The sequence below is a fragment of the Mastigoproctus giganteus genome, chromosome 1, assembly GCF_048544385.1.
Source record: "Mastigoproctus giganteus isolate SK-2022 chromosome 1, ASM4854438v1, whole genome shotgun sequence".
Lineage (NCBI taxonomy): Eukaryota > Metazoa > Arthropoda > Arachnida > Uropygi > Thelyphonidae > Mastigoproctus > Mastigoproctus giganteus.
In genome coordinates, this window is record NC_143575.1 from 2,905,843 (window position 1) to 2,931,681 (window position 25,839).

Sequence of the window (25,839 nt, forward strand, 5' to 3'; positions counted from 1 at the left end):
TAAAGCCTAGTAGCTTCCAAGATAAGTTCTTTGAATGCTTCCCATTTTGAATTTGCTGTTGGTAACATCATCAGTTGATTCCACTGTATAGAATTTAAATAGTCTCAGTCCATCGTAGTCGCCTTTACGAAAGCAATATCCCTTCCCTTTACCCCTAACGGTAGTTACCTCTTTGAGTAAATCCCACTTCAGAACACTGTGATCACTGCCACCTAGTGGTTCATTTATCTACAGATTCTTAATGCATGAAGAATCACTACTGATAATTAAATCAAGAGTATTACTCCCTCTAGTTGCCTCCCGAACATGCTCATGTAGAAAACAATCATCCAATAAATCCACAAAAGCCTTGCTAGTGTGTGAGTGACCAGCCTCCAAATTCCAGTCAATATATGGGAAATTAAAATCCCCCATTATAAGACTCTCTGATTTATTGGCCCACTCTATTTCTCTGTACAGTTTCTTATTATACTCATCAGAGTCATTAGACCTATAGCACACTCCTACTCTCAATTTTGATCTCCCAATGCTTATGTCACACCAAACTGACTCGACACTGCACTGTCCAGCGATGTCGACTGGCTTCACTTCCTTGGATTTTATGTGTTTCTTAACTAATAGCATAACTCCTCCTCCCTTCCTATCCTGTCTATCCTTTCTGTAGACATTGTACTCCCCAAATTCCAGTTCTGCATTCCTTATATCTGTGTGACACCACGTCTCTGAAATCCCAACAATATCTGTCTTTGATATTTTGAGCAATACCTCAAATTCATCAAATTTATTTACTAAACTCCTGGCATTGGTGTACACGCAAGTATACATGCACCTGCTCTTCCTCTTAGCCACCCTAACACAACCCATGTGTTTACTTGTACCCCCATGATTCCCAGCAGTCTCTGAAATATCCTGCATCTTATTTTCCAGACTGCTGCTCATTCCAATAGAAGCAGTGCAAGAATCACTTTCTCCTCTGCCAGTGGCTACTGTTAATCTATTAGTCCTTGTATCCTTCCAATCTAGCAGTTTTCCGACCCACCTAACACTGCCTCGATAGCATCAGCAAACATTCTTGCACCCTTTCTATTTAAGTGTATCCCATCCCTGTAGAAGCAGTCTCTCCTGTTAACAAGTACAGACCAGGCTGAAAAAAATTCTACCACTCAAGCCCCGCACAATCTTTCCAGGGCCGAATTGATCGACAGGGCTCTCATCATATACTCCCTCCTATCGTGTCTGGGCAGAATTGCAGACACTTTCAAATTCAACCCTAATTCACGGCTTTTTTTCATCAGTGACCTGTACTTGTTAAGTAATTCTACTGGTCTCCTACTCTTAATATCATTAGTGCCAACGTGTACAACTATATCACCTTTTTTGCCCTTAAAAGATGATATCCGCTCTACAACGTCATCAACCTTTGCCCCTGGCAGACATACCCTGGTCCTGTTCCACCTATCCTTTTTACAAAGCATGTTTCCCGTTTCCCTGACAATAGCATTAGCATTAGTAGAGGCATATGATGCAAGAAAGCAAGCTTATTCAGCATCAGCCAAAAAAAAACAAAAAAAAAAAAAAAAACCAACCACTACTCCCATTTCACCCCTCCGTTCGTTCGAAATACCTGTCCAGCTGAGCCTTAAATTTGTTTAGGCTATCAACTTCAACAACAAGCGATGGGAGTCTATTCCACAAACCAACTGCCCGCTGGCTAAAGGAAAATTTCCGCACATCTATCCGACATCCGTCCTTCCTCAATTTGAATTTATGCCCTCTCAGGTGATTATTCTGAGCCAGAGGAAGAATCCCATCGGCATTGAGCATGCTCAAGCCATTCAAAGCCTTATACACCTCTATCAGATCACCTCGCCGATGCCTAGTCTCCAGGCTCTGTAATTTGCAAAACTTAAGCCTTTCTTCGTAAGAGCAACCCTTTGTTCCATTCACTAATCTTGTTGCCCTTCTCTGTACTCGTTCCAGCAGCTCTACATCCTTCTTGAAATGAGGCCTCCAGACCTGTATACAGTACTCAAGGTGTGGCCTGACCAATGCCTTATACAAGGGAATAATCACATCCCTGTCCCTGCTAGAAAAATTCCTGCATATCATTGACAAGACACCATGAGCTACTCTTGCAGCTCGTCTGCACTGCTCAGAGAACTTCATATCTGCCTGCACAATTACCCCCAGGTCCTTTTCATTCTCTACCACTGTCAGCGTAGTCCCACAGAGTTGATACGGTGATCTGGGGTTACTGTTTCCCATATGTAGTACTTTACATTTGTCAATGTTAAACTTCATTTGCCACCTCTCAGCCCATCTGCTCAACCTTTCCAGATCCTGTTGCAGCAGCATAGTATCAGTAGTGTCCTTAACAACCCTGCCAACCTTGGTATCGTCTGCAAACTTGGACATTAAGCCTGATACACCATCATCAATATCATTTATAAATACAGAAAACAATAATGGACCCAACACTGAACCCTGAGGAACTCCACTAATAACATTAGTCCACGTTGAGCAGTGTCCATTGATTACCACTCTCTGTCTTCTGCCACTCAACCATCCCTTTATCCATAGCAGCAGTTTGCCTCCAATGCCGCACTTCTCCAATTTGTGCAGCAGTCTTCCATGCGCAACAGTATCAAAAGCCTTTCTAAGATCCAAATATATAATATCAAAGTTATTCCCTGCATCCAGTTCTTTTGTGACTACATCATAGTATCCAATCAAATTGGTCAGACAAGACCTGCCCTTAACAAAACCATGCTGTGTCTGAGCTATAACTGAATTCTTGTCCAGATGATCCTGCAGTGCTTCTTTAACCAGTGTCTCCATTAATTTTCCTGGAACCGAAGTTAAACTAACAGGTCTATAATTACTTGTGTCAGCCTTTGATCCTCCTTTGTGAATTGGGGTTACATTTGCACATCTCCAGTCCGTGGGTACCTCCCCTGAGTCCAAAGAAGCTCTCATAATTATGGCTAGGGGTTTGCTTACTTCCTTTGCTGCCTCCTTTAATATAACTGGATAGATCCCATCCACCCCGGGTGCCTTTTTTATGTTTATCCTCAACAATTTCTCCTCCACTTTCCTCTCAGTTATTAGAAAATCATCTAGCTCACTGCCAATGTTTACTTCACCTTCGACATTCCCCTTCCTGAATAACTCCTCATGTGTGAATGTAGATGCAAAATACTCGTTTAGATTGTTAGCCACCTGAGCTGGATCCTCAACTATTAAACCATCAACATCCAGTGGACCAATCTGATTCATCCCTTTCCTTCTTGAGTTTAAATAGGTAAAGAACTCTTTTCTGTTTTTCTTTGCATCCTTTGCCAAGGATTTCTCATAAATTCTCAAGGATTTCTCATAGAGTCACCAACAACTACTAGTTCCTTTGGGACCAGCGCATTCTGCCTTGGGGGTTGCCGCTGTGTTGCGCGATGACGAAGTGCAATCTCTGGCATTGGTGTGGGCAGCTGAGAGCTTGATGGGCCCCCTCACTTGTAATCCTTCGAGGGCATCCACCGTGTCCTTCAAGCTCTCATATAGGCCCATAACAACGCTGAGTTGTCGCCTGATTTCCTTACACTCCTTGCATCGCGCACATACAAAGACATCCCCCATGGCAGTATCATGTCCCATATCTGACTGCTCCATAAACATCAAGCAAATAGTGCATCTTAAAAGGCTGTGATTCAGAGGGCAACTGCCCCCCTCAGTTCTCCCCTGAGCCACAGCATTCCCATTAGCTTCAGCCTTTTGCTTTGCTGCTCTGGTTTGAGTCATGATTTCGATTTACTTTCAATAAAATTTCAATTTCAGTACAAAATTAAATCCTAAACTTGTATCCGAACACAGTTAAAACACTATATTTATGTTTCAGTAACGAGTGTTATCTACGAAATCTACGAGTGTTATCTACGAAATATTTATGTTTCAGTAACGAGTGTTATCTACGAAATATTTATGTTTCAGTAACGAGTGTTATCTACGAAATCCCTATATATAACTTCCGTATCAAGTTATGTATTAATTATTTATTTTTACTAATTATTTATGTTACGTAACGTAAGTGGTTATATGTATAGTTAAAAGTACAATTTAATTGCCAATGAAGTTCGACAAGATTAATAGATTTTACTGATTAATTTTCGCATAACAATGGCGGCTATTTATGAACGGTAAACACATGGATTTGATACCCTTTCCGATACTAAGTAATAGCTACAAAATCTCTATCTAAGTTACTTTAAACTTAAGTACCGTAAATAGGAATATAAAGCTACTCTAGAAAATAAGTTAATATGTCAATTTAAACTAATAAAGCAGAAAATAAATCAGAAAAAACTTCTCTGTTCCAAGAGCGGTAGAAATTTTCTGTCTACCGGATGAAAAATCCAAGTTACTAGGAGAGAAAAACCATGTTAACCTCGGCTGAGACTGACTAACTCAGCCACATTGTGGAAAAGGTCCATAAAAATTCCTCTCATCAACGGGATCTTTTCCACCCGTTGTGAGGAGGATAGTTATTCCACCAACTGTGCTACCCACGAGGGCTCTATAATCTGGAAAGTACAGTAGATCACCACTACAGTGCTAAGTTCCCAGAGACTGCAATTTATAGAATCACAGTTTTTTCTTAGTATAAATATCATTTTGTGCCAACAGCTAACCTTGTTGTTCTTCTCTGCACTCTTTCTAGCAGATCTGTGTCCTTCCTAAAACGAAGTTTCCAAATCTGTATGCAGTATTCCTAACCAAGGCTTCATACAATAGGATGATCATCTCTTTGTTCCTGCCTGGAAAAGTTCCTGTATAACACTGATAGAAGCTCATGAGTTATTCTACTAGCCTGTTTGCATTGCTCAGAGAATTTCTTTTTCATACTCCACTGCTCTGAGTTCGGTAGCACCCTAACGTGCAAGTTATTCTGGGACAGAAATTAAGTACCTTCCATTTATCACTTTAAGCCTCAACTGTCATTTTACAGCCCATTTTCTTAGTTTGTCTAGATCCTTCCGGAGTTGCATGTCCTAATTACTGTCATTAACCACTGTGTACTAACCTTCATATAATCAACAAATGTAGCCATTAAGCTTGAAATGCCTACATCAATATCATTAAAGATATTAAAAACAGTGACCCAACACTGACCCCTGTGGAACTCCACTCATTACATTAATCCAAAGGGCAAAGAGCAGAGGCCATTTATAACCACTCTTTATCTCCTACTACTTAAGCATTCCTTTATCTATAGTAACAACTTCTCCTTCACATTGCTCCAATCTATAAAACAATCATACATGTGATATAGTATCAAAGGCTGTATTGAAATGTAAGTGTATGATGTCAAAATTATTCTTTGCATTCAGTTCCTTATGGACAACTTCATTATTACTAATCAGACTGGTATGGAACGATCTCCCTTTAACAAACAAAAGATGTAATTGCCTTATCGCTCTACTTCCATCAAGATAATCTTGCATTATTTCTTTTACTACTGACTCTATTACTTTTCCTGGCAGAGAGGTCAAATTTACCTATTTCACCCTTTGAACATCCTTGTGAACAGGATATATACTTGCACATCTCCAATCTGCAGATACACCACATGAATCTAAGGATGCTCTCATTATGATAGCTAATGGTTTAACTATCTCTTTTTAAGCTTCTTTTATTATAATTCGATAAATTTTATCTGCCCCAGGTGCTCTTTGTTCACTTTTAGCTGCAGCAATTTCTCTTCCATTTTATTTTCTGTTATTATAAAATGATTTAACTCCAAATCAGGATATTAGATAGACTTCTGCTAACCTCATTTCTAATATTCATGTGTGAATGTAGATGCAAAACATTCATATTCAGTTTATCACCAACCTGTACAAGATAATAGCTATACCATTCACATTCAGTGGACCAATGTGATTCAGACCTTTCCTTCTAACGTTAAAATATGCAAATAATTCCTTGCTGCTTTTCTTTATACTCTTAACAAAAAACTTCTTGTAATCCGCCTTAGCCTGTCTACCCCCACAACTAAATTGATTATACACTAGTTTGTAATTATTGTACAACTCTGTATACTGTAATAATTTATATTTATCCCATACATTTTTCTTCTCTTCCACTAAGCTCATCAAGTTCACTTAACATCCATTTTGATTAAATTTTGACTATCTTTTAGTTGGTATAAAACACTTAATGGCATCTCTGAACCCATTCAATATTTCTTTGAATAAATCCCAAATTAATATGTTACGATCACTGCCACCTAAGAGTTCTTTTGTGTGGGGTTTTTTTTTTTGGCTGATTCTGTATTAGCTTGCTTTCTTGCATCATTTGCTCCTAGTAATCCAATAATAACAATAATAATAAAAGGATGCTTCAGGAGTAAGCAACAAAAAGTAATTATAAATGGTCATTGCTCTTCTTAGACTAATATTCTGAGCGGGGTTCCACAGTGTTGGGCCCCTAGTGTTTTTAATATTTATTAATTATACTAATTTAAGTATTTCAAAATGAATGTCAATAGTTCTGACATTAATCTTGATTAACAAAAAAATTATTCAAGAATATTTCTGTGCATATGCAGTATATATATATATTTTTTAGGTTCTATTAATTTGATAAAATATTTCAAAACTCATATTGAAAACTATCACTAAAATTCATTTTTTTAGATATACTAAATAGTTTAAATTCAAACTAATAGAAGTTTTAAAATTATATTTCATTGCAAGAAGTGAAATAATTTTAAAATTGCATTAATTTCTATACATATATAGTGCAGGTACGTGTTATTTTATTATAATGCTGATTTAGCTGACTTAATATGTACAATGAAATCTCTATTATCACTGATAATGAGAGGGAGGACTACATAAATTGGACAATCAAAAAACGCAGTTAAGAGAATTTTATTTGAATTAAAATATTGGTAGAGCACAAAAAATTTAGAACTATTTGCAAAGTGTATTTATTGAATCATAAATTCAGAAGACATAAAAAATTAAGTCAAAATGTATAAAGATTTTATACAAAACAATGAAATACACCATAGTGCAACTGAAACACTATTGTATGCAGATTTATTGCAGTAACTTTATCAGGTTTCTGTGCTGTAACAAATAAGGGAACAAAAAAAATGCCTATTATACAGAAAAATAGCCAGCCATCAAACACTGCATTTTCTTCCTATTATTTTATTTTATTTATTTTGTCTTTTTAAATGAAGTTAAGTATTTTATTCACGTGGACTATTTCAATGCAGTCAGTACTCTCGTGTTCAAGAAATGTCAACATTAAATCTGTCATTTACCTAAGAAAATGAAAATTTTTCCTTTGAAATCAATAATTCATTCTCTTTATTTATTTCAGGAGTTTCTTGGTTTCTGTAACTTCCCATGATAGCATAATCATCTCTGGTTTTATAGCCCAGCTCTGTTTAGTTGATATGATGCCATTCTTCCGTATCACTTCATCCAATTCCTGAAATCATATTTTTTCACAAATAAGACAGTTTACGGCACTGTTTTCATTAATAATTTATTCTGAATTTGATGCATACTGAAAATCTTCTTGCCTGTTCGTTGGATTGCTACTGGCAGAATTTTGGCCTATGCATCTGTAGCACAAAAAATTGTATCTTTTTTAGTCCAAATCTTTAAAAATTGCATCACTTTCCTTTCCCCTCTATAATGAAGCAAAGAAAACGTTAGCAGTATTGGTGCTTTAAATTTTCAATCACTAACTGGTCCACAGGTTGGATTAAAACAAGCACTTGTTCATTACCCAATTGGAATGCTGGCTCATATGGATAAGATGGCACATTGTCAATCAATTGCAACCCTTGATTTCAAATGTCCATTTATAAGTGGAATGAAATAATTAAAAAAACGTTTTCAGAGATTTCATGATTTATCCAAGCTTTAGGTTCATTATAATAGATACATGGTAAGAACTTTCTCTTCCCCTGAAAGATATTATTATTATTAGCTATATGGTACAAGGAAGCCTGAGGCTTATGCTGCACCAGCCAAAAAAAAAAAAAAAAAATCCGAGTTATCCAGAGAAAGAGAGAGAGAGTCAAAAGTAGAAGGGAATCACCAAGAAAGAGAAGAATGATGATATCCAGATCAGGACCCTGGGTGTGCCAAGCCCATACTCGCCAGATGTGAGTCCATCTTGCCTGCTTACTAATTAGAGCAATTTTTAACTTATAGGTGTACCAGTGCCATTAAAGTATGTCATTATAATTATGTGCTTCTTGCTACTTTTACATTCAGGTGCTGTTCTTTCAGTGTGGATGGTGAGCATTTCTGATGGAAGACCTTCAAAACATACCAGTTTCATCAGCATTGTATATTTTCTCATGCAATAGATTATGTCTTTTAACCAAATGAGAAAATTCCTGTTCAAACAACATGACTGCTAATTGATAATCACTCAGCTTTTCAACTTGCATCTCGATTTTTCGGATCCATGACTTTTGATGTGAAAACATCTTTGGCAGCACCTACTACATTTTCGGATTGAAGCAAAACCAATTGGTAACAAAAACATCAGACGGAAATGATGCAAATGACGTCACTTCCTAAATGAAGCTCATGCAGTCACTAATGTTGATTTGGTAGAGTTAGTAGGTTTAAAGTAAAGGTGTAAAGACGCTACTTACTTAGAATTTGTCATGAATGTCACAAAAATTATGCAAATTACGTCACTTTCTAAATGACAATAATACAGTTGCTCTACCGAATCAACATTAGTGACTGCATTAGTGTCATTTAGGAAATGACGTAATTTGCATAATTTCTGTTTCACATTTTTGTCAAAGATGTTTTCACATAAACATCTTTTGTGTGTACAGGATACGCACACAATTTTTTCTTTTTTTTTTTTAATTTTCCAGCCATCCTTGGGATGAATGAAAATATTCAGTGGTTTTTAACTTCTCATTAGACCATTTGACTTTTCCAAAAACAAAAGTCCAGAAAACAGAGGGCACATTTCTTCAGCACATTTCTGCTGGACCCAAACATAACCTGAATCCAAGTGCTTGAGTAATTGAGCGTTAATTGAATAAATTTATAAGCTAATTGAATTGAATTGAATTGAGCGTTGCATGTTTTTATGTATATCATCAGGATAACAGTCGTGATGACATAAATTTAATTTTTAAAAATATCCTTAACTGTCTGCATGCCTACATTATATTCAAAACACTCTCCATTTTGCACTTGATCAATGATTATAAGTTTATGTTATTTATCATGTCAAAGCATTGTTTTCTTTTTGGCAGAATTTATTATTTACATATATACAGTTTTTGTAAAATCATTTTATAACAGTAACAACCACAAAATCTCACTATGAAATATTATTATTATTAGCGGTAGTAGTAGTAGTGCCATATGATACAAGAAAGCAAGATTATGAAACAACAGCCAAAAAAAAAAAAAAAAAACAGAAAAGCCACTTACAGTTTTACTGTAATAAAAGTTTAAACATGTCTTCAAGGTCAAGGATCCCCAGCACTGCTGGATGACCCAGTAATGTCACACAATATTGAAGAAGCATGGAAAACAGAAATTTCACTGTAATGCAATTCACAGTACTAACTCCTGTATGTTGTATATAATCATCCATTAATTTACATTTAATTTGGTTTAATTTTCTTATATAAACTCAACTAGTTTAATTTAGATATGACAGCAACTAATTTGAAAAATATAAACCTTTGGTTTGTATTTCTCCCATAGTTTAGGAACCATTTTTGACACACTCTCGTACTCAACAGGAATCTCTTGAATAACGAGTTTCACATCTTTTATGCCCATCTTGGCTAATTCCTGTACAGCAACCCAACTGGAATTTACCTTATATGTGCGAAATGGTCCAAATCCTAAAAATAATAATGCACGTATAATTAGTCATTCAAACGAAATTACTTCAGCCAAAACACAGCACTTGTTTCTATGAATAGTAAATAAGAATATAACATTGCATATCACAATCATTATTATTCATACAATTAAAAAGAATGCTACATGACTTTCAGTCTTGTGTAATTAATGGGAAACAAAAAAAATACAGTAATGTAATGCTTTTTTTTCTTTCATTCTGATGAAAGATTTTTAGTATTAGTATGATTGTGTGTAACAGCAGGCGGCTTGCAATAATTCGCACCTTTAATTGCTTTGACCAAATCACCGCACAATATAATAAAATCTATTCCACTTAGCAATGATACAGTTCAGAGACGGATAGACGAAATGGCCAAAGACACGGAAAATACCCTATGCAACATTTTACGAACAACAGAATTTGCCTTACAAATAGACGAATCAACTCTGCCAGGTAACAAATCTTTACTACTAACATACATACGTTTTATAAAAGATGAAAAGTTAAATGAAGAATCATTATTTAGAAGATATCTAGAAGCGTATACCAAAGACAAGTCTATATTTCAGGTTACTGAAAAGTTTTTTAAAGACAGGGAAATTCCACTTACAAATGTACTTGCTTGTGCAACGGATGGAGAACAGTCAATGATTGGCCGTTACAAGGGTTTTATGGCTTATTTAAAAAATGCTGTGCCAAATATTATTACTGTTCGTTGTGTCATTCACCGTCAGAATTTAGTTGTGAAAAAACTTGGTGATCAACTGCACAATTCTCTACGAACTGTTATTACTGCTACAAACAAAATTAAAGCACATTCTTTGAATGATCGCATATTTCAAAAGATTTGTGATCAAAACAGTGAAGATTTTGAATGATTGCTACTTCACTCCGAGGTTCGGTGGCAGTCAAAAGGCAACTGTCTCAACAGATTTTATGAACTCTTTGATACTGTTGTCGAGTTTTTTGAAGATAGGAACAACGACCTTAGTAATGACCTCAAGAAAATGAAAACTGATATTGCTTATCTTGCAGATTTATTTACTAGATTTAACTCAATGAATTTACATTTACAAGGACAAGATGTAACTCTTATTAAGGCAAAAACTCAAATTTCAGCATTTATTTCAAAATTAAAGCTTTTTATACTAGAAACATTGCACAGAGATATGCAGGAAAGGTTCGAAGATCTCCTTTGAAAACTCCAGATTGGATTATAAATCCTTTTTTAAATAATGACGATGGTGAATGTTTTGTAGAAGAAGAATTGATTGAGTTACAAAATGAAGTTGAACTGAAGCCAAAATTTCAAAATTCATATCAGGAATTTTGGTTACAAAAGAAAATCCCTGACAATTATCCTGCACTGTGGGGAATTGTAAAAAAAATTACTTATTTCTTTTCCAACATCTTTTCCATCATATCTAGTCGAAACCGGTTTCAGTGCTGTACCTCAATTGCTGACAAAATAAAGAAATTGTCTGGATGTTGTTAAACATTAAACGTGGAAATTTACGACTTCTACTTACAGATATTAAACCTAATATTGATAAGCTAATAAATCTTCACCAAGCTCATCCATCGCATTAAATATTAAAATATAATTAACTATTTCCAATAATATCATGACTTATGTAATTAACTTTAATTTTTAATGACTTAATTTAAGTGACTACAACCGACTTTATTTATGTAGTTGTAATTTTTTACGAAGAAGGAATAAAGTGCAGTAAATAGTTTTCTATACAATTCACACACATACATGCAGGGCTGCATTTACGTTTTTGGAGGCAAACAGACAAATATTCATTTCAGTTATTTAGCTTCACTTTATATTGGTTGGCTAAAAAAAAGCCCTGGTGAGGGCTTTTTTTTAGGCGGGTGGTGATCCAAAAAAGTTTGAGAAGCACTGCTCTAGAAGGAAGGGATGAATCAGATTGGTCCATTTGATATGGTTCAACTGTTGATGATCCTGCTCAGGCAGCTAACAAACTAAATGAATATTTTGCATCTACATTCACACATGAGGAGTTATTCAGGGAGGGGAATGCCAGAGGTGTATTAAACTCTGGCAGTAATCTAAATTATCTTGTAATAACTGAGAATAAACTGGAGGAGAAATTGCTGAAGATACACATAAGAAAGGCACACCTGGGGTGGATGGAATCTATCCAGTTATATTAAAGGAGGCAGCAAAGGAAGCAAATAAGAGAGCTTCCTTGGACTCAGGGGAGGTACCCATGGACTGGAGATGTGCAAATGTGATCTAATCCACAAAGGAGGATTAAAGGAAGACAGGTAATTACAGATCTGTTAGTTTAACTTTTGTTCCAGGGAAATTAATGGAGGCACTGGTTAAAGAAGCATTGCAGGATTATCTAGACAAGACTTCAGTTATAGCTCGGACATAGCATGGGGAAATCTGTTAAGGGGAAATCTTGTCTGACCAATTTGATTGGATACTATGATGTAGTCACAAAGGAACTGGATGCAAAGAATAATTTTGATATCATATATTGGTATCACATCTGGTATGGGCTTGACACACCCAGGGTCCTGAGCTGGATATCATCTTGATGATTCCCTTCGACTTCTCTTTCTCTCTCTCAGGGTAACTCAGAATTTTTTTTTTTTTTTTTGCTGGTGCAGCATAAGCCTTGGGCTTCCCTGCACCATGTGGCTAATAATGATAATAATAATAAAAAATAATAATAATTTCAATCTTAGAAAGGCTTTTGATACTGTTGCACATGGAAGCCTTCTGCACAAATTTGAGCAGTGTGCATTGGAGGCAAATTTGCTGCTATGGATAAAGGGATGGTTGAGTGGGAGAAGACAGAGAGTGGTAATCAATGGACACTGTTCTTCGTGGACTAATGTTATTAGGGGAGTTCCCCAGGGTTCGGTGTTGGGTCCATTGTTGTTTTCTGTATTCATTAATGATATTGATGATGGTATATCAGGCTTAATAGTAGTAGTAGTAGTGGCATGTGATGCAAGAAAGCAAGTGTATAAGCTTATGCATCATCAGCCAAAAAGAAAAATCACACCATTCCCTCCAAATGCCTGTCCACTTCCTCCTTAAATTTATTCAACCTATCAACTTCCACAACGACAGATGGAAGTTTGTTCCAGCAATTAACCACCCGCTGGCTAAAGGCAAATTTCCGCACATCTATTCTACATCTGTCTTTTCTTAATTTGAATTTATGCCCCCTTAGGTTCGTAGTCTGAACAAGTGGAAGGATCCTATCAGAATTCAGTGTGCTGAACCCATTCAAGGACTTATACACCTCAATGAGATCACCGTGCAGGTGCCTAGTCTCAAGTCACTGCAATTTGCAGAACTTAAGCCTTTCTTGGTAAGAGGATCCCTTCATTCCCCTCACCAATCTTGTTGCCCTTCTCTGTACACGCTCAAGCAAATCGACATCCTTCCTAAAATGAGGCCTCCAGACCTGTACGCAGTACTCAAGGCATGGCCTGACCATTGCCTTATACAGAGGGACAATCACCTCCTTTTCCCTGCTAGCAAAATTCCTATATATCATTGGCAAAACCCCATGACCTACCCTGGCAGCTTGTCTGTATTGCTCAGAAAACTTCATATATGACTGCTCAATTACTCCCAAGTATTTTTCGTTTTCTACCACCTTAAGTGTAGTACCACACAGTTGGTACTTTTCTTTCGGGTTACTTCTACCCATATGCAGTACTTTGAATTTGTCAAGGTTAAACTTCAGTTGCCACTTCTTAGCCCATCTACCCAAATTATCTAGATCCTGTTGCAGTACCATACTGCCATCGCTGTTATTAACAACCCTGCCAACCTTTGTATCATTTGCAAACTTCAACACTAAGCCTGATATACCTTCATCAATATCATTGATAAATATACAAAACAACAGTGGACCCAACACCGAACCCTGTGGGACTCGACTAATAACATTAGTCCACGAAGAGCAGTGTTCATTGATTACCACCCTCTGTCTTCTCCTACTTAACCATCCTTTTATCCATTGTAGCAACTTACCCTTAATACCATTCTGCTCCTATTTGTACAATAGTCTTCCATGCGCAACAGTGTCAAAAGCTTTCCTGAAATCCAAGTATATGATATCAAAATTATTTTTTGCATCCAGTTCCTTTGTAACCACATCATAATAACCAATCAAATTTGACAGACAAAACTTTCCCTTAACAAACCCACACTGTGTCTGAATTATTGCTGCAGTCTTGTCTAGATGATCCTGCAATGCATCTTTAACCAGCGACTCCATTATTTTATCCGGAAAAAAGTTAAACTAACTGGTCTGTAATTACTCGTGTCACTCTTCGATCCCCCTTTGTGAATTGGGGATACATTTGCACATCTCCAGTTCATGGGAACCTCCCCTGAGTCCAAGGGTGCTTCATAATTATGGCTAAGGGTTTGCTTAGTTGCTCTGCCACCTTGTTTAATATAAACGGATAGATCCCATCCACCCCAGGTGCTTTTCTTATGTTTAACTTCAACAATTTCTCCTCCACTTTGCTCTCAGTTATTACAAAATCATTAAGTACCCTGCTACAATTTGATAACCTTCTGCCATTTTTAAACCTTAATAATTCCTCATGTGTGAATGTAGATGCAAAATACTCATTCAGTTTGTTTGCTATCTGAGCAGGATCATCAACAGTTGAACCATCGATGTCAAGTGGACCAATCAGATTCATCCCCTTCCTTTTAGAGTTTATATAAGTAAAGAAATTCTTGCTGTTTTTCTTAGCATCTTTTGCCAAGGATTTCTCGTAATCTGCCTTCGCCTGCCTAACCTCCTTTGTGACCTGATTACAGACTAGCTTATATCTGCCATAGGCTTCTGAGTCGCTTGATAATTTATATGCATCCCATGCATTTTTCTTCTCTATTACGAGTCATAAGTTCATTTGATAACCATTTAGGCCTAAACCTTGAACAATAATGTCCAAGTTTGCAGATGATATAAAAATTGGCAGGGTTGTTAATGACACTAATGACAGTACGCTACTGCAACAGAATCTAGAAAAGTTGAGCAGATTTTCTGAGAGGTGGCAACTGAAGTTTAACATTGACAAATGTAAAGTACTGCATATGGGAAGCTGTTGTTGTTATTTTGGTTTTTAGGAGCATTAGCAACTAAGGCCATATTGCTCCGGAATATGCGTTGGTCATTCCCTGACCTTTCCGCATCCTCCATATTTGGTGGTGACGGGCTCGAACCCCGGTCTAATCAAGAAACGTGTGCTACGCACTGCTGCTCCTTCCCACCTGGCTATGGAGGCGCCGCATATGGGAAGCAGTAATCCCAAAGTAATGTATCAACTGTGTGGTACCACGCTCACAGTGGAAGAGAGTGAAAAGGACGTGGTGGTAATTGTGCAGGTGGATATGAAGTTTTCTGAGCAGTGCAGACGGTCTGCAAGAGTAGCTCATTGTGTCTTGTCAATGATATACAGGAATTTATCCAGCAGGGATAAGGAGGTGATTATCCCTTTGTATAAGGCAAATGTCAGGCCACACCTTGAGTACTGTATACAGGCCTGGAGGTCTCATTTTAAAAAAGGATATAGAGCTGTTGGAAAGAGTACAGAGAAGGGCAACAAGATTAGTGAATGGAACAAAGGGTTGCTCTCACAAAGAAAGACTTATGTTCTGAAAATTAAAGTTTCTGGAGACTAGGCACTGCAAGGTGTGCTGATTGAGGTATAAAAAGCCTTGAATGGTTTGAGCATGCTCAATGCTGATGAGATTCTTCCTCTTGCTCAGAATAATCGCCTGAGAGGGCATAAATTCAAATTGAGGAAAGAGTTGTAGGATAGATGTGTGTATGTTTTCCTTTAGCCAGCGGGTGGTTGATTGGTGGAACAAACTTCCATCTGTCATTGCAGAAAGTGATAGCTTAAACAGATTCAAGGCCGAACTAGGCAAACATTTGGAGCAAGTGGATTGGTGAAATGAGAATGGTGTGTGTGTGTGTATATGTGTGTTTTTGGCTGGTGCTATAATATAAGCTTGCTTTCTTGCATCATGTGTCCTTGCTAATGCTAATCTTTGCTGTTTTTCTTTGTGTCCTTTGTCAAAGATTTCTTGTAATCTCCTTTCACCTGCTAACCTCCTTTGTGACTTGATTACAAACTAGCTTATATCTGTCATAGGCTTCTGTGTCACCTGATAATTTATATGCATCACATGCATTTTTTTTCTCTGCCACGAGCCTCAGTGATTCATCTGACAATCATTTAGGCATAAACCTTGAACAGTATTTCTTAGTTGGTATGAAAAGCCTAGTAGCCTCCAAGATTAAGTCCCCGAAGGCTTCCCAATTGAATTAGCATTAGCATTAGTAGAGGCATTTGATGCAAGAAAGCAAGCTTATGCAGCATCAGCCAAAAAAAAAAAAAAAACCCACTTCCACTTCACCCCTCTGTTCGTTCAAAATACCTGTCCAGATGAGCCTTAAACTTATTTAGGCTATCAACCTCCACCACAAGGGATGGCAGTCTGTTCCACCAACCAACCACCCGCTGGCTAAAGGCAAATTTCCGCACGTCTATCCTACATCTGTCTTTCCTCAATTTGAATTTATTCCCTCTCAGGTGATTTTTCTGAGCTGGAGGAAGAATCCCATCAGCATTGAGCATGCTTAAACCATTCAAGGCTTTATACACCTCTATCAGATCACCTCGCTGGTGCCTAGTCTCCAGACACTGTAATTTGCAAAACTTAAGCCTTTCTTTGTAAGAGCACCCCTTTGTTCCATTCACTAATCTTGTTGCCCTTCTCTGTACTCGTTCCAGCAGCTCTACATCCTTCTTGAAATGAGGCCTCCAGACCTGTATACAGTACTCTAGGTGTGGCCTGACCATTGCCTTATACAATGGAATAATCACCTCCTTATCCCTGCTGGAAAAATTCCTGTATATCATTGACAATACTCCATGAGCTACTCTTGCAGCCCGTCTGCACTGCTCAGAGAACTTCATATCAGAGAAATTCACTGTTGGTAACATCATCAGTTGATCCCACTCTATAGAATTTAAAAACAGTCTGAGATCTCTGTAGTCACCTTTACAAAAACAAAAACCCTTCCCTTTACCCTTAATCATAGTTACATCTTTAAGTAAATCCCACATCAGTACACTGATAACAGTCACCTAGTGGTTCCTTTATCTGCAACGTGTCATCACTGCTGATAATCAGATCAAGGGTTTTTTCCTTCTAGTTGCCTCTCATACATGTTGCTGTAGAAAACAATCCTCCAATAAATCCACAAAAGCCTTGCTAGCGTGCGAGGGACCAACCCATAAGTTCCAATCAGTATATGGAAAGTTAAAATCCCCCATTACAAGACATTCTGATTTACTGGCCCATTCTATTTTTTTGCAGAACTTTTCATTGTACACATCAGTGTCATTAGGCCTATAACATACTCATTATAGATTTATATCACACCAAACAGACTCAACATTGCACTGTCCACTAGTTTCAACTGGACGCACTTCCTTAGATTTTATGTGTTTCTTAACTAACAGCATAATTCCTCCTCCCTTCCTGCCCTGTCTGTCCTTTCTGTACACATTGTACTCTCCAAATTTCAATTCTGCACTGCTTATATCTGTGTGACACCACGTCTTTGATATCACAACAACATCTGCTTCTGATGTCTTGATCAGCACTTCAAATTCATAAATTTTATTTACTATACTTCTAGCATTAGTATACATGCACTTGTTTTTACTCTTAGTTACCCTAACACAGCCCATGTATTTACTTGTTCCATGATGACTCCCAGCAGCTCTTGAAATCCCCAGAAACTTGATTTCTAGGCTGCTGCTGCTCATTATAATAAAAGCAGTGCAAGAATCACTTTCGCTTCTGCCTGCGTCTACCATTAATCTTTTAGTCTGCGAATCCCCCAAACTACCAGTTTTCCAACCCACCTAACACTGCCTCGATAACATCAGTAAATATTCTTGCACCCTTTCCATTTAAGTGTATCTCATCCCTGTAAAAGCAGTCTCTCCTGTTAGCAAGCACAGACCACGCTGAAAAAAATTATACCCCGTGAATTTTTTTCAGCTGATCGTGTGAGCCTTGCACAATCTCTCCAGGGCCGAATTGATTGACAAGGCTCTCATCATATACTCCCTCCTATCGTGTCTGGGCAGAATTGCAGACACTTTCATATTTAACCCTAACACGCAACTTTTGTTTCATCATTGACCTGTACTTGTTAAATAAATCTGCAGATCTCTTACTCTTAAGGTCATTAGTGCTAACGTGTATAACAATATCATCTTTTGTGCCCTTAAAAGATGATATCTACTCTACAATGTCATCAACTTTTGTCTCTGGCAGACATACCCTGGTCCTGTTCCATCTCCCTGACAATAGTCACCGACAATAACTAGTTCCTTTGGGACCTGCGCATTCTGCCTTGGAGATTGCCACAGGAGTGAGCTCTGGCATTGAGTTGGGCCTCATAATAATTTTTTCGAAGACATTTACCCTACAGCTCAAACTCTCATAGACGCCCATCAGAACGCTGAGTTGGCACCTAATTTCTTCATAGTCTCTGCACCTAGCACACACACACACACACACACGAAGACATCCTCCTTGGCTAGATCATGTCCTGTTCTAGACAGGTCTGCAAACATTTCACATTTCACGCATTGTTTTAAATGTGTGAGAAAATCATCCCTTTAGCTTCTCCCACGAGCCACAATACTGGCTATTCTGTGAACACTGCTTTGCTGCTGTAGTCTGGGTCATGATTCTGTTTAAGTATAATTTAATTAACAATGAAATTCAATAAGATTAATAAATTTTATTGATAATACTATACTAATCTAACAGATTTCTAATACACTGCTACGTATTTCGCTATTTAGTTTTATGTTAAACCTTATGATATTCTGTATCGTATCACAATGTGGCAAGTTATGGAAATAAAATCTACAGATACTAAGTATTAACTTTCAAAATCGCTATCTAAATTCAAAATAAACCACAGAGCTTGGCTAGAACTATAAAGCTACTTATGGAAAATAATTTAGTATAAAAAATGACTAAATATATATGAAAACAGCATTCACCAGAGCTGCAAAAATGTTGACCAACGTGGTAGTAACCACGTACCCAAAACCCATATTTCCCCTAGCTCTGGAATTCATTATAAGAGTGATAATTCTGCATTCACTCATTCTTCTAACCCCGTCAGAGCCTTATAAACCTCGTAGAATTTAAAAGATTAATAAAATAATCACCCCTCTAAGGTGCTTGGTTGCCAAGCTCTGTAGCCCACAAGAGGTAAAGCTTGTTTTATCTCTTTTGCTACCTGCTTTAATACAACTGGATAGATCCCATCCAACCCAGGTACTTATTCTTACATTTAGCTTCAACAATTGCTCTTTTACTTTCATCTCAGTTATCACAAAAGCATTCAGCTCCCTATTAGAATTTGACCCAAAACTTCGATTCAACGCCCACATGGATATGCTCCTCACACGTGCTTCAAGACTCCGGTGGATAGCAAAACAACATCTCCTTCATATCACAGATAAAAAGATAACCGTGAGGTACATAAGAACAGTTATCTTTCCACCTTTACTCTATGCTGCTGAAATTTGGGCGTCAGCGGCACCGTCAATAAAGAAACCACTCTTTGCCACAGAATTCTGGCTCCTAAAGTGGGCCAACAGGAAACACAATCTTCCAGCTCTGATTCGGACCACACAGCTTGCCAACTCTCTCGGAATTCCACGGCTTCCCACCTTAGTCGACGACCAACGCCTCCTAGCAACAGTCAAGATGTTAACAGGCATAATGGCAACACCTTCATTCTGGGATGCTGGAGGATCCCCCCTGCTGCCCTTAGGGGCCAATCCCGAGCTCCACTCGCTTTCAGCACGACTCCATCTCTCGGACAGGTTCCTTCCTCAGCAGATGCTCAAGCAAACCCAGGCACTGGACGCCGACCTGAACAAATTCGCTGCTGACCGGACTTACCGAAAAAAAATTATGACGAGTAGGACTAATCAGCAATGACTGATGTATACTTTGCATCTGTTCCTGTCTGATTGAGCTGGTTCTCTTATCTCGATGTTAAGCCAGCTCAAGCAGATTTAACTCTCGTAAGGAGTTCTCTCCTTTGTATTATAATATGTTTTCTGTTTAAAATTACCTTTTTGTAAATTTTTAATTGTTCAATTTTCCCGGAAGTTTGGGAAACTGTAAGCCCCTGGCTTTATGGCCGTGAAGGGTAATAAAGATTATCTCTCTCTCTCTCTCTCTCCCTCTCTCTCTCTCTCTCTCTCTCTCTCTCTCTCTCTCTCTCTCTCTCACTTCTAGCATCCTCATCCCTAAAAATTCCTTGTGTGCGTGTGTGAATGTAGACACAAAATTACCTTAGCATCATCATCAACCTTTCGTTAAGCCATTCATATCTAGTGAACTGATAAAATTCATTACATTCTGATGTTTACATAAGTAAAGAAGTCTTTGTATTCTATTTTATTTTCTTTGCATTGTTTACAAGAGATTTCTTGTAATCTACCTTAGCTTGTCTAATCTCCTTTTTTTTTACCTGATTGCACACTAGGTTATATCTATTGTAGGCATCTGTATCACCTGATAATTTAAAAACATTTTTCTTCACTACCACAAGTGTCATCAGTTCATCTAACCTCAAATTTAGGTCTAAGCTTCGAAGAGTATGTCTTAGTTGTTATAAAAATTCTAGTAGCTTCTGCAATACCAATCATCAATGCTTTGGTCCACAAGATGCACTGCCTTTGATTGTATGTGCTTTTAATTAAGAGCTTAACCCCTTCCACCCCTCCTTCTGTCCTTTCTATACACATTGTGCTATATTGAAATTCTGAATCCTTTATATTTGTATGGAATCATGTCTCTGATATCCTCACAATGTCTGCATTTGATGACTTAACATGCTGCATTTGATGACTTAAAAAAAACAAAAAAAAAAACCTTTATTTCACCCATTAACTCACTCCAAATGTTTGTCAAGTTCTGCCTTGAATCTATTTAAGCTATCAACTTCTACAACGACAGATGGAAGTTTGTTCCAGCAATCAACCACCCGCTGGCTAAAGGCAAACTTCCACACATCTATCCTACACCAGTCTTTCCTCAATTTGAATTTATGCCCTCTCGGGTGATTATTCTGAGCAAGAGGACGAATCCCATCAGCATTGAGCATGTTCAAACCATTCAAGGCTTTATACATCTCAATCAGACCACCTCGCAGGTGCCAAGTCTCCAGACACTGTAATTTGCAAAACTTAAACCTTTCTTCGTAAGAGCAACCCTTTGTTCCATTCACTAATCTTGTTGCCCTTCTCTGTACTCGTTCCAACAGTTCTACATCCTTCTTAAAATGAGGCCTACAGACCTGTATACAGTACTCAAGGTGTGGTCTGACCATTGCCTTATACAAGGGACTCCACTAATAACATTAGTCCACGAAGAGCAGTGTCCACTGATTACCACTCTCTGTCTTCTCCTGCTTAACCAACCCTTTATCCATAGCAGCAATTTGCCTCCAATGCCACACTGCTCCAATTAGTGCAGCAATCTTCCATGTGCAACAGTATCAAAGGCTTTTCTAAGATCCAAATATATGATATCAAAGTTATTCTTTGCATCCAGTTCCTTTGTGACTACATCATAGTATCCAATCAAATTAGTCAGACAAGACTTCCCCTTAACAAACCCATGCTGTGACCGAGCTATAACTGAAGTCTTGTCTAGATGATCCGCAATGCTTCTTTAACCAGTGCCTCCATTAATTTCCCTGGACCAGAAGTTAAACTAACAGGTCTGTAATTACCTATGTCTCCCTTTGATCCTCCTTTGTGGATTGGGGTCACATTTGCACATCTCCAGTCCATAGGTACCTCCCCCGAGTCCAGGGAAACTCTCATAATTATGGCTAAGGGTTTGCTTACTTCCTTTGCTGCCTCCTTTAATATAACTGGATAGATCCCATCCACCCCAGGTGCCTTTCTTGTCATTATCTTCAACAATTTCTCCTCCACTTTACTCTCAGTTATTACAAGATTATCTAGCTTACTGCCAGAGTTGAATACACCTCTGGCATTCCCCTCCCTGAATAACTCCTCATGTGTGAATGTCAATGCAAAATATTCATTTAGTTTGTTAGCTACCTGAGCAGGATCATCAACAGTTGAACCATCAATATCAAGTGGACCAATCTGATTCATCCCCTTTCTTTTAGAGTTTACATAAGTAAAGAACTCTTTACTGTTTTTTTTTTGCATCCTTTGCCAAAGATTTCTCGTAATCTGCCTTCACCTGCCTAACCTCCTTTGTAACTTGGTTACATACCAGCTTATATATATATATCATAGGCTTCTGTGTCACATGTTAATTTATATGTATCCCATGCATTTTTCTTCTCTGTTACATGTCTAATTAGTTCATCTGACATCCATTTAGGCCTAAATCTTGAACAATATTTCTTTATTGGTATGAAAAGCCTAGTAGCTTCCAAGATTAATTCTTTGAATGCGTCCCATTTTGAATTTGCTGTTGGTAACATCATCAGTTGGTTGCACCATATAGAATTTAAATACTGTCTCAAACCACCGTAGTCACCTTTACGAAAGCAAAAACCCTTTCCTTTACCCTTGATGGTAGTTACCTCTTTGAGTAAATCCCACTTCAGCACACTGAGATCACTGCCATCTAGTGGTTCCTTTATCTGCAGATTCTTGATGCATGAAGAATCATTACTGATAATCAGATCAAGAGTATTACTCCCTCTAGTTGCCTTCTGAACGTGCTGTTGTATTTTATTATTATTATTATTATTATTATTATGAGCCATATGGTACAAAGAAGCCTGAGGCTTATGCTGCATCAGCAAAAAAAAAAAAAAAACTGTAGAAAACAATCATCCAATAAATACACAAAAGCCTTGCTAGTGTGTGAGTGTCCAACCCACAAATTCCAGTCAATATCTGGGAAATTAATATCCTCCATTATAAGACACTCAAATTTACTGACCCACTGCATTTCTCTGCACAACTGCTCATTATACTCAACCAATTCATTAGGCCTATAACACACACCTACTCTCATTTTTCCTTTCCCAGTGCTTATGTCACACCAAACAGACTCAACATTGCATTGTCCACCAACATCAATTGGATGCACTTCCTTATATTTTATGTGTTTCTTAACTAACAGCATAACCCCTCCTTCCTTCCTGTCCTGTCTGTACACATTGTACTCCCCAAATTCCAGTACTGCACTGCTTATGTCTGTGTGACACCATGTCTCTGATATCCCAACAATATCTGCCTTTGATGTCTTGTCTAGCACTTCAAGCTCAAATTTATTTACTATGGTCACAGCATTAGTGTACATGCAAGTATACATACAACTGTTTTTATTTTTACTAACACTAACACAGCGCATGTCTCAAAATCCCTGAAACATTGCTTTCCAAGCAATGTTCCAATAGAATTTGCTGAATGTAGTAGTAGTAGCAGTAGTAGCAGTGGCATTTTATGCAAGAAAGCAAGTGTATGAGCTTATGCAGCATCAGCCAAAAAAAAAAAATCATACCATTCCCTCCAAATGCCCATCCAGTTCCTCCTTAAATTTTTTCAACCTATCAACTTCCACAATGACAGATGGAAGTTTGTTCCAGCAATTAACCACCCGCTGGCTAAAGGCAAATTTCCGCACATCTAATCTACATCTGTCTTTTCTTAATTTGAATTTATGCCCCCTTAGGTTCGTAATCTGAACAAGTGGAAGGATCCCATCAGAATTCAGCGTGCTCAACCCATTCAAGGCCTTATAGACCTCAATCAGGTCACCGCGCAGGTGCATAGTCTCCAGCCACTGCAATTTGCAGAACTTAAGAAGCCTCTCTTGGTAAGAGGATCCCTTCATTCCCCTCACCAATCTTGTTGCCCTTCTCTGTACACGCTCAAGTAAATCTACATCCTTCCTAAAATGAGGCCTCCAGACCTGTACGCAGTACTCAAGGCGTGGCCTGACCATTGCCTTATACAGAGGGATAATCACCTCCTTTTCCCTGCTAGCAAAATTCCTATATATCATTGACAAAACGCCATGACCTGCCCTGGCAGCCTGTCTGCATTGCTCAGAAAACTTCATATCTGTCTGCACAATTACTCCCAGGTCTTTTTCATTTTCTACCACCTTAAGTTTAGTACACACAGTTGGTACATTTCTCTGGGGTTACTTCTACCCATATGTAGAACTTTGCATTTGTCAAGGTTAAACTTCAGTTGCCACTTCTTAGCCCATCTGCTCAAATTATCTAGATCCTGTTGCAGTAGCACACTGCCATTACTGTCATTATGTTCCAATAGAAGGCAGTGCAAGAATCATTTTTACCTGTGCCTGTAGCTTACATTCTTGTTCTTGAAGGGATGAAATACTTTATTCCACACTGCACCTTAAAATTTCATCCTTTATTTAAACTTTGGTCTTCCAATAAATGTGCTAAGTCTGTTCAAGAGAAGAATGTCGCATATCGTAATTGGCCTATTTCCAATTCTCCAGTTTCATTTTCTGCCAACACCAAAGCTCACAACAATTGTAAAGCAGTTATTAATCAGTCTAAACTAGATTTTGAACAGGCTAAGAGTGGAAAACTTGCTTCTTGTCCAAACAGCAGTTAAGCATTCTGGTCTCTTGGTAGAGCTATTGTCCACAAATTTAGCCCATCTCTACTCCCACTTCTCATAAAACTTGATGGTTCTATAGCCTCTCAGCTAAAGATAAATCTCACCTGCTTGCATCCCACTTTTCTTCTAACTCTTATATTGATAATTTTGGTAAACCACCATCTCCCACCATTCCCAGTACACTCTACTCAATGCCTCATGTAGTCTTCCATCAAAAGGCCAGAAGGATTTTGAACATCTTTGTGCAAGAAAGCTCCAAGTCCCGATGGCATTTCTCCACTTGTTCTCAAAACCTGTGTTCATGAGCTTACTCCTATTCTGCATCATATTTTTACATTTTCTTATTCTACTGATGTTTTTAATTCTGCTTGGAAATTGCTCATATCCAGCCAGTTCTTAAAAGAGGGTGGCTCCCATCCAATTATAGTCCTACTGCACTTACTTCTACTCTTTCTAAAATAATGGAGAAATCTATTAACCACCAATGCCTAAACTATCTGGAAACCTTTCGTCCAATCATTGATTGCAAATATAGATTCCATCAGTGTCGATCCACTGGTCAGATTCAGGCATATGTTACCCATTATGAATATCAGTGGAAAAGCTTGGTGAAACTCAAGCAGTTGCTCTTAACATTTCAAAGGCTTTTCACTGTGTTTGGCATAAAGGTCTTCTAAATAAGCTTCCATCTTATGAGTTGCTGACTGCATTTTGTAACTGGGTATCTATTTTTCTCTCTGATTGCTCACTGCAGGTGATGGTAGATGGGTCTCTGTCTTCTAATTTCTCCACATATATTGGTTTTTCCCAAAGTTCACTTCTTTCTTCCACTTGTATATTAATAACCTTCTTCTATTCATAGTGAGGATAGCACACTGCATTCCATCTTCCAATTTGAGAAACCTTGCGCTGCACAAACTGCTTCAATTTCTTGAATATCACAACCAATTCTTAAATTCTGATCTCCAGGTAATTCTCCAATGAAGCAAAGATAACTAAGTTAATTTCAATACTTCTACAACTGAGTCCTATCTTATAGTTTGCAAAAAGGATTCTTCTGCCCCTATGCTTATCTTCAATGACAATCAAATTTCTAAATAAGATCACATATCTCTATTAGTGATTACCCTGACTTCTATCTCTTGGCAGGCATAAGCACATCGCAAATATTGCTTCCTCTGTATCTAAAAAACT

At 37.8% G+C, this 25,839-nt stretch overlaps 1 protein-coding gene across 1 annotated transcript in view; it reads right to left on the reverse strand.

Annotated features, from left to right (window-relative positions):
- Positions 1-25,839, reverse strand: part of LOC150090495 (pyroglutamyl-peptidase 1) — a 91,086-nt gene that overhangs the window by 42,967 nt on the left and 22,280 nt on the right. The window contains exon 3 of the mRNA XM_090378186.1: positions 9,741-9,907. Coding sequence (XP_090234312.1) covers positions 9,741-9,907 — 167 coding nt within the window. The remainder of the gene's footprint in view (positions 1-9,740; positions 9,908-25,839) is intronic.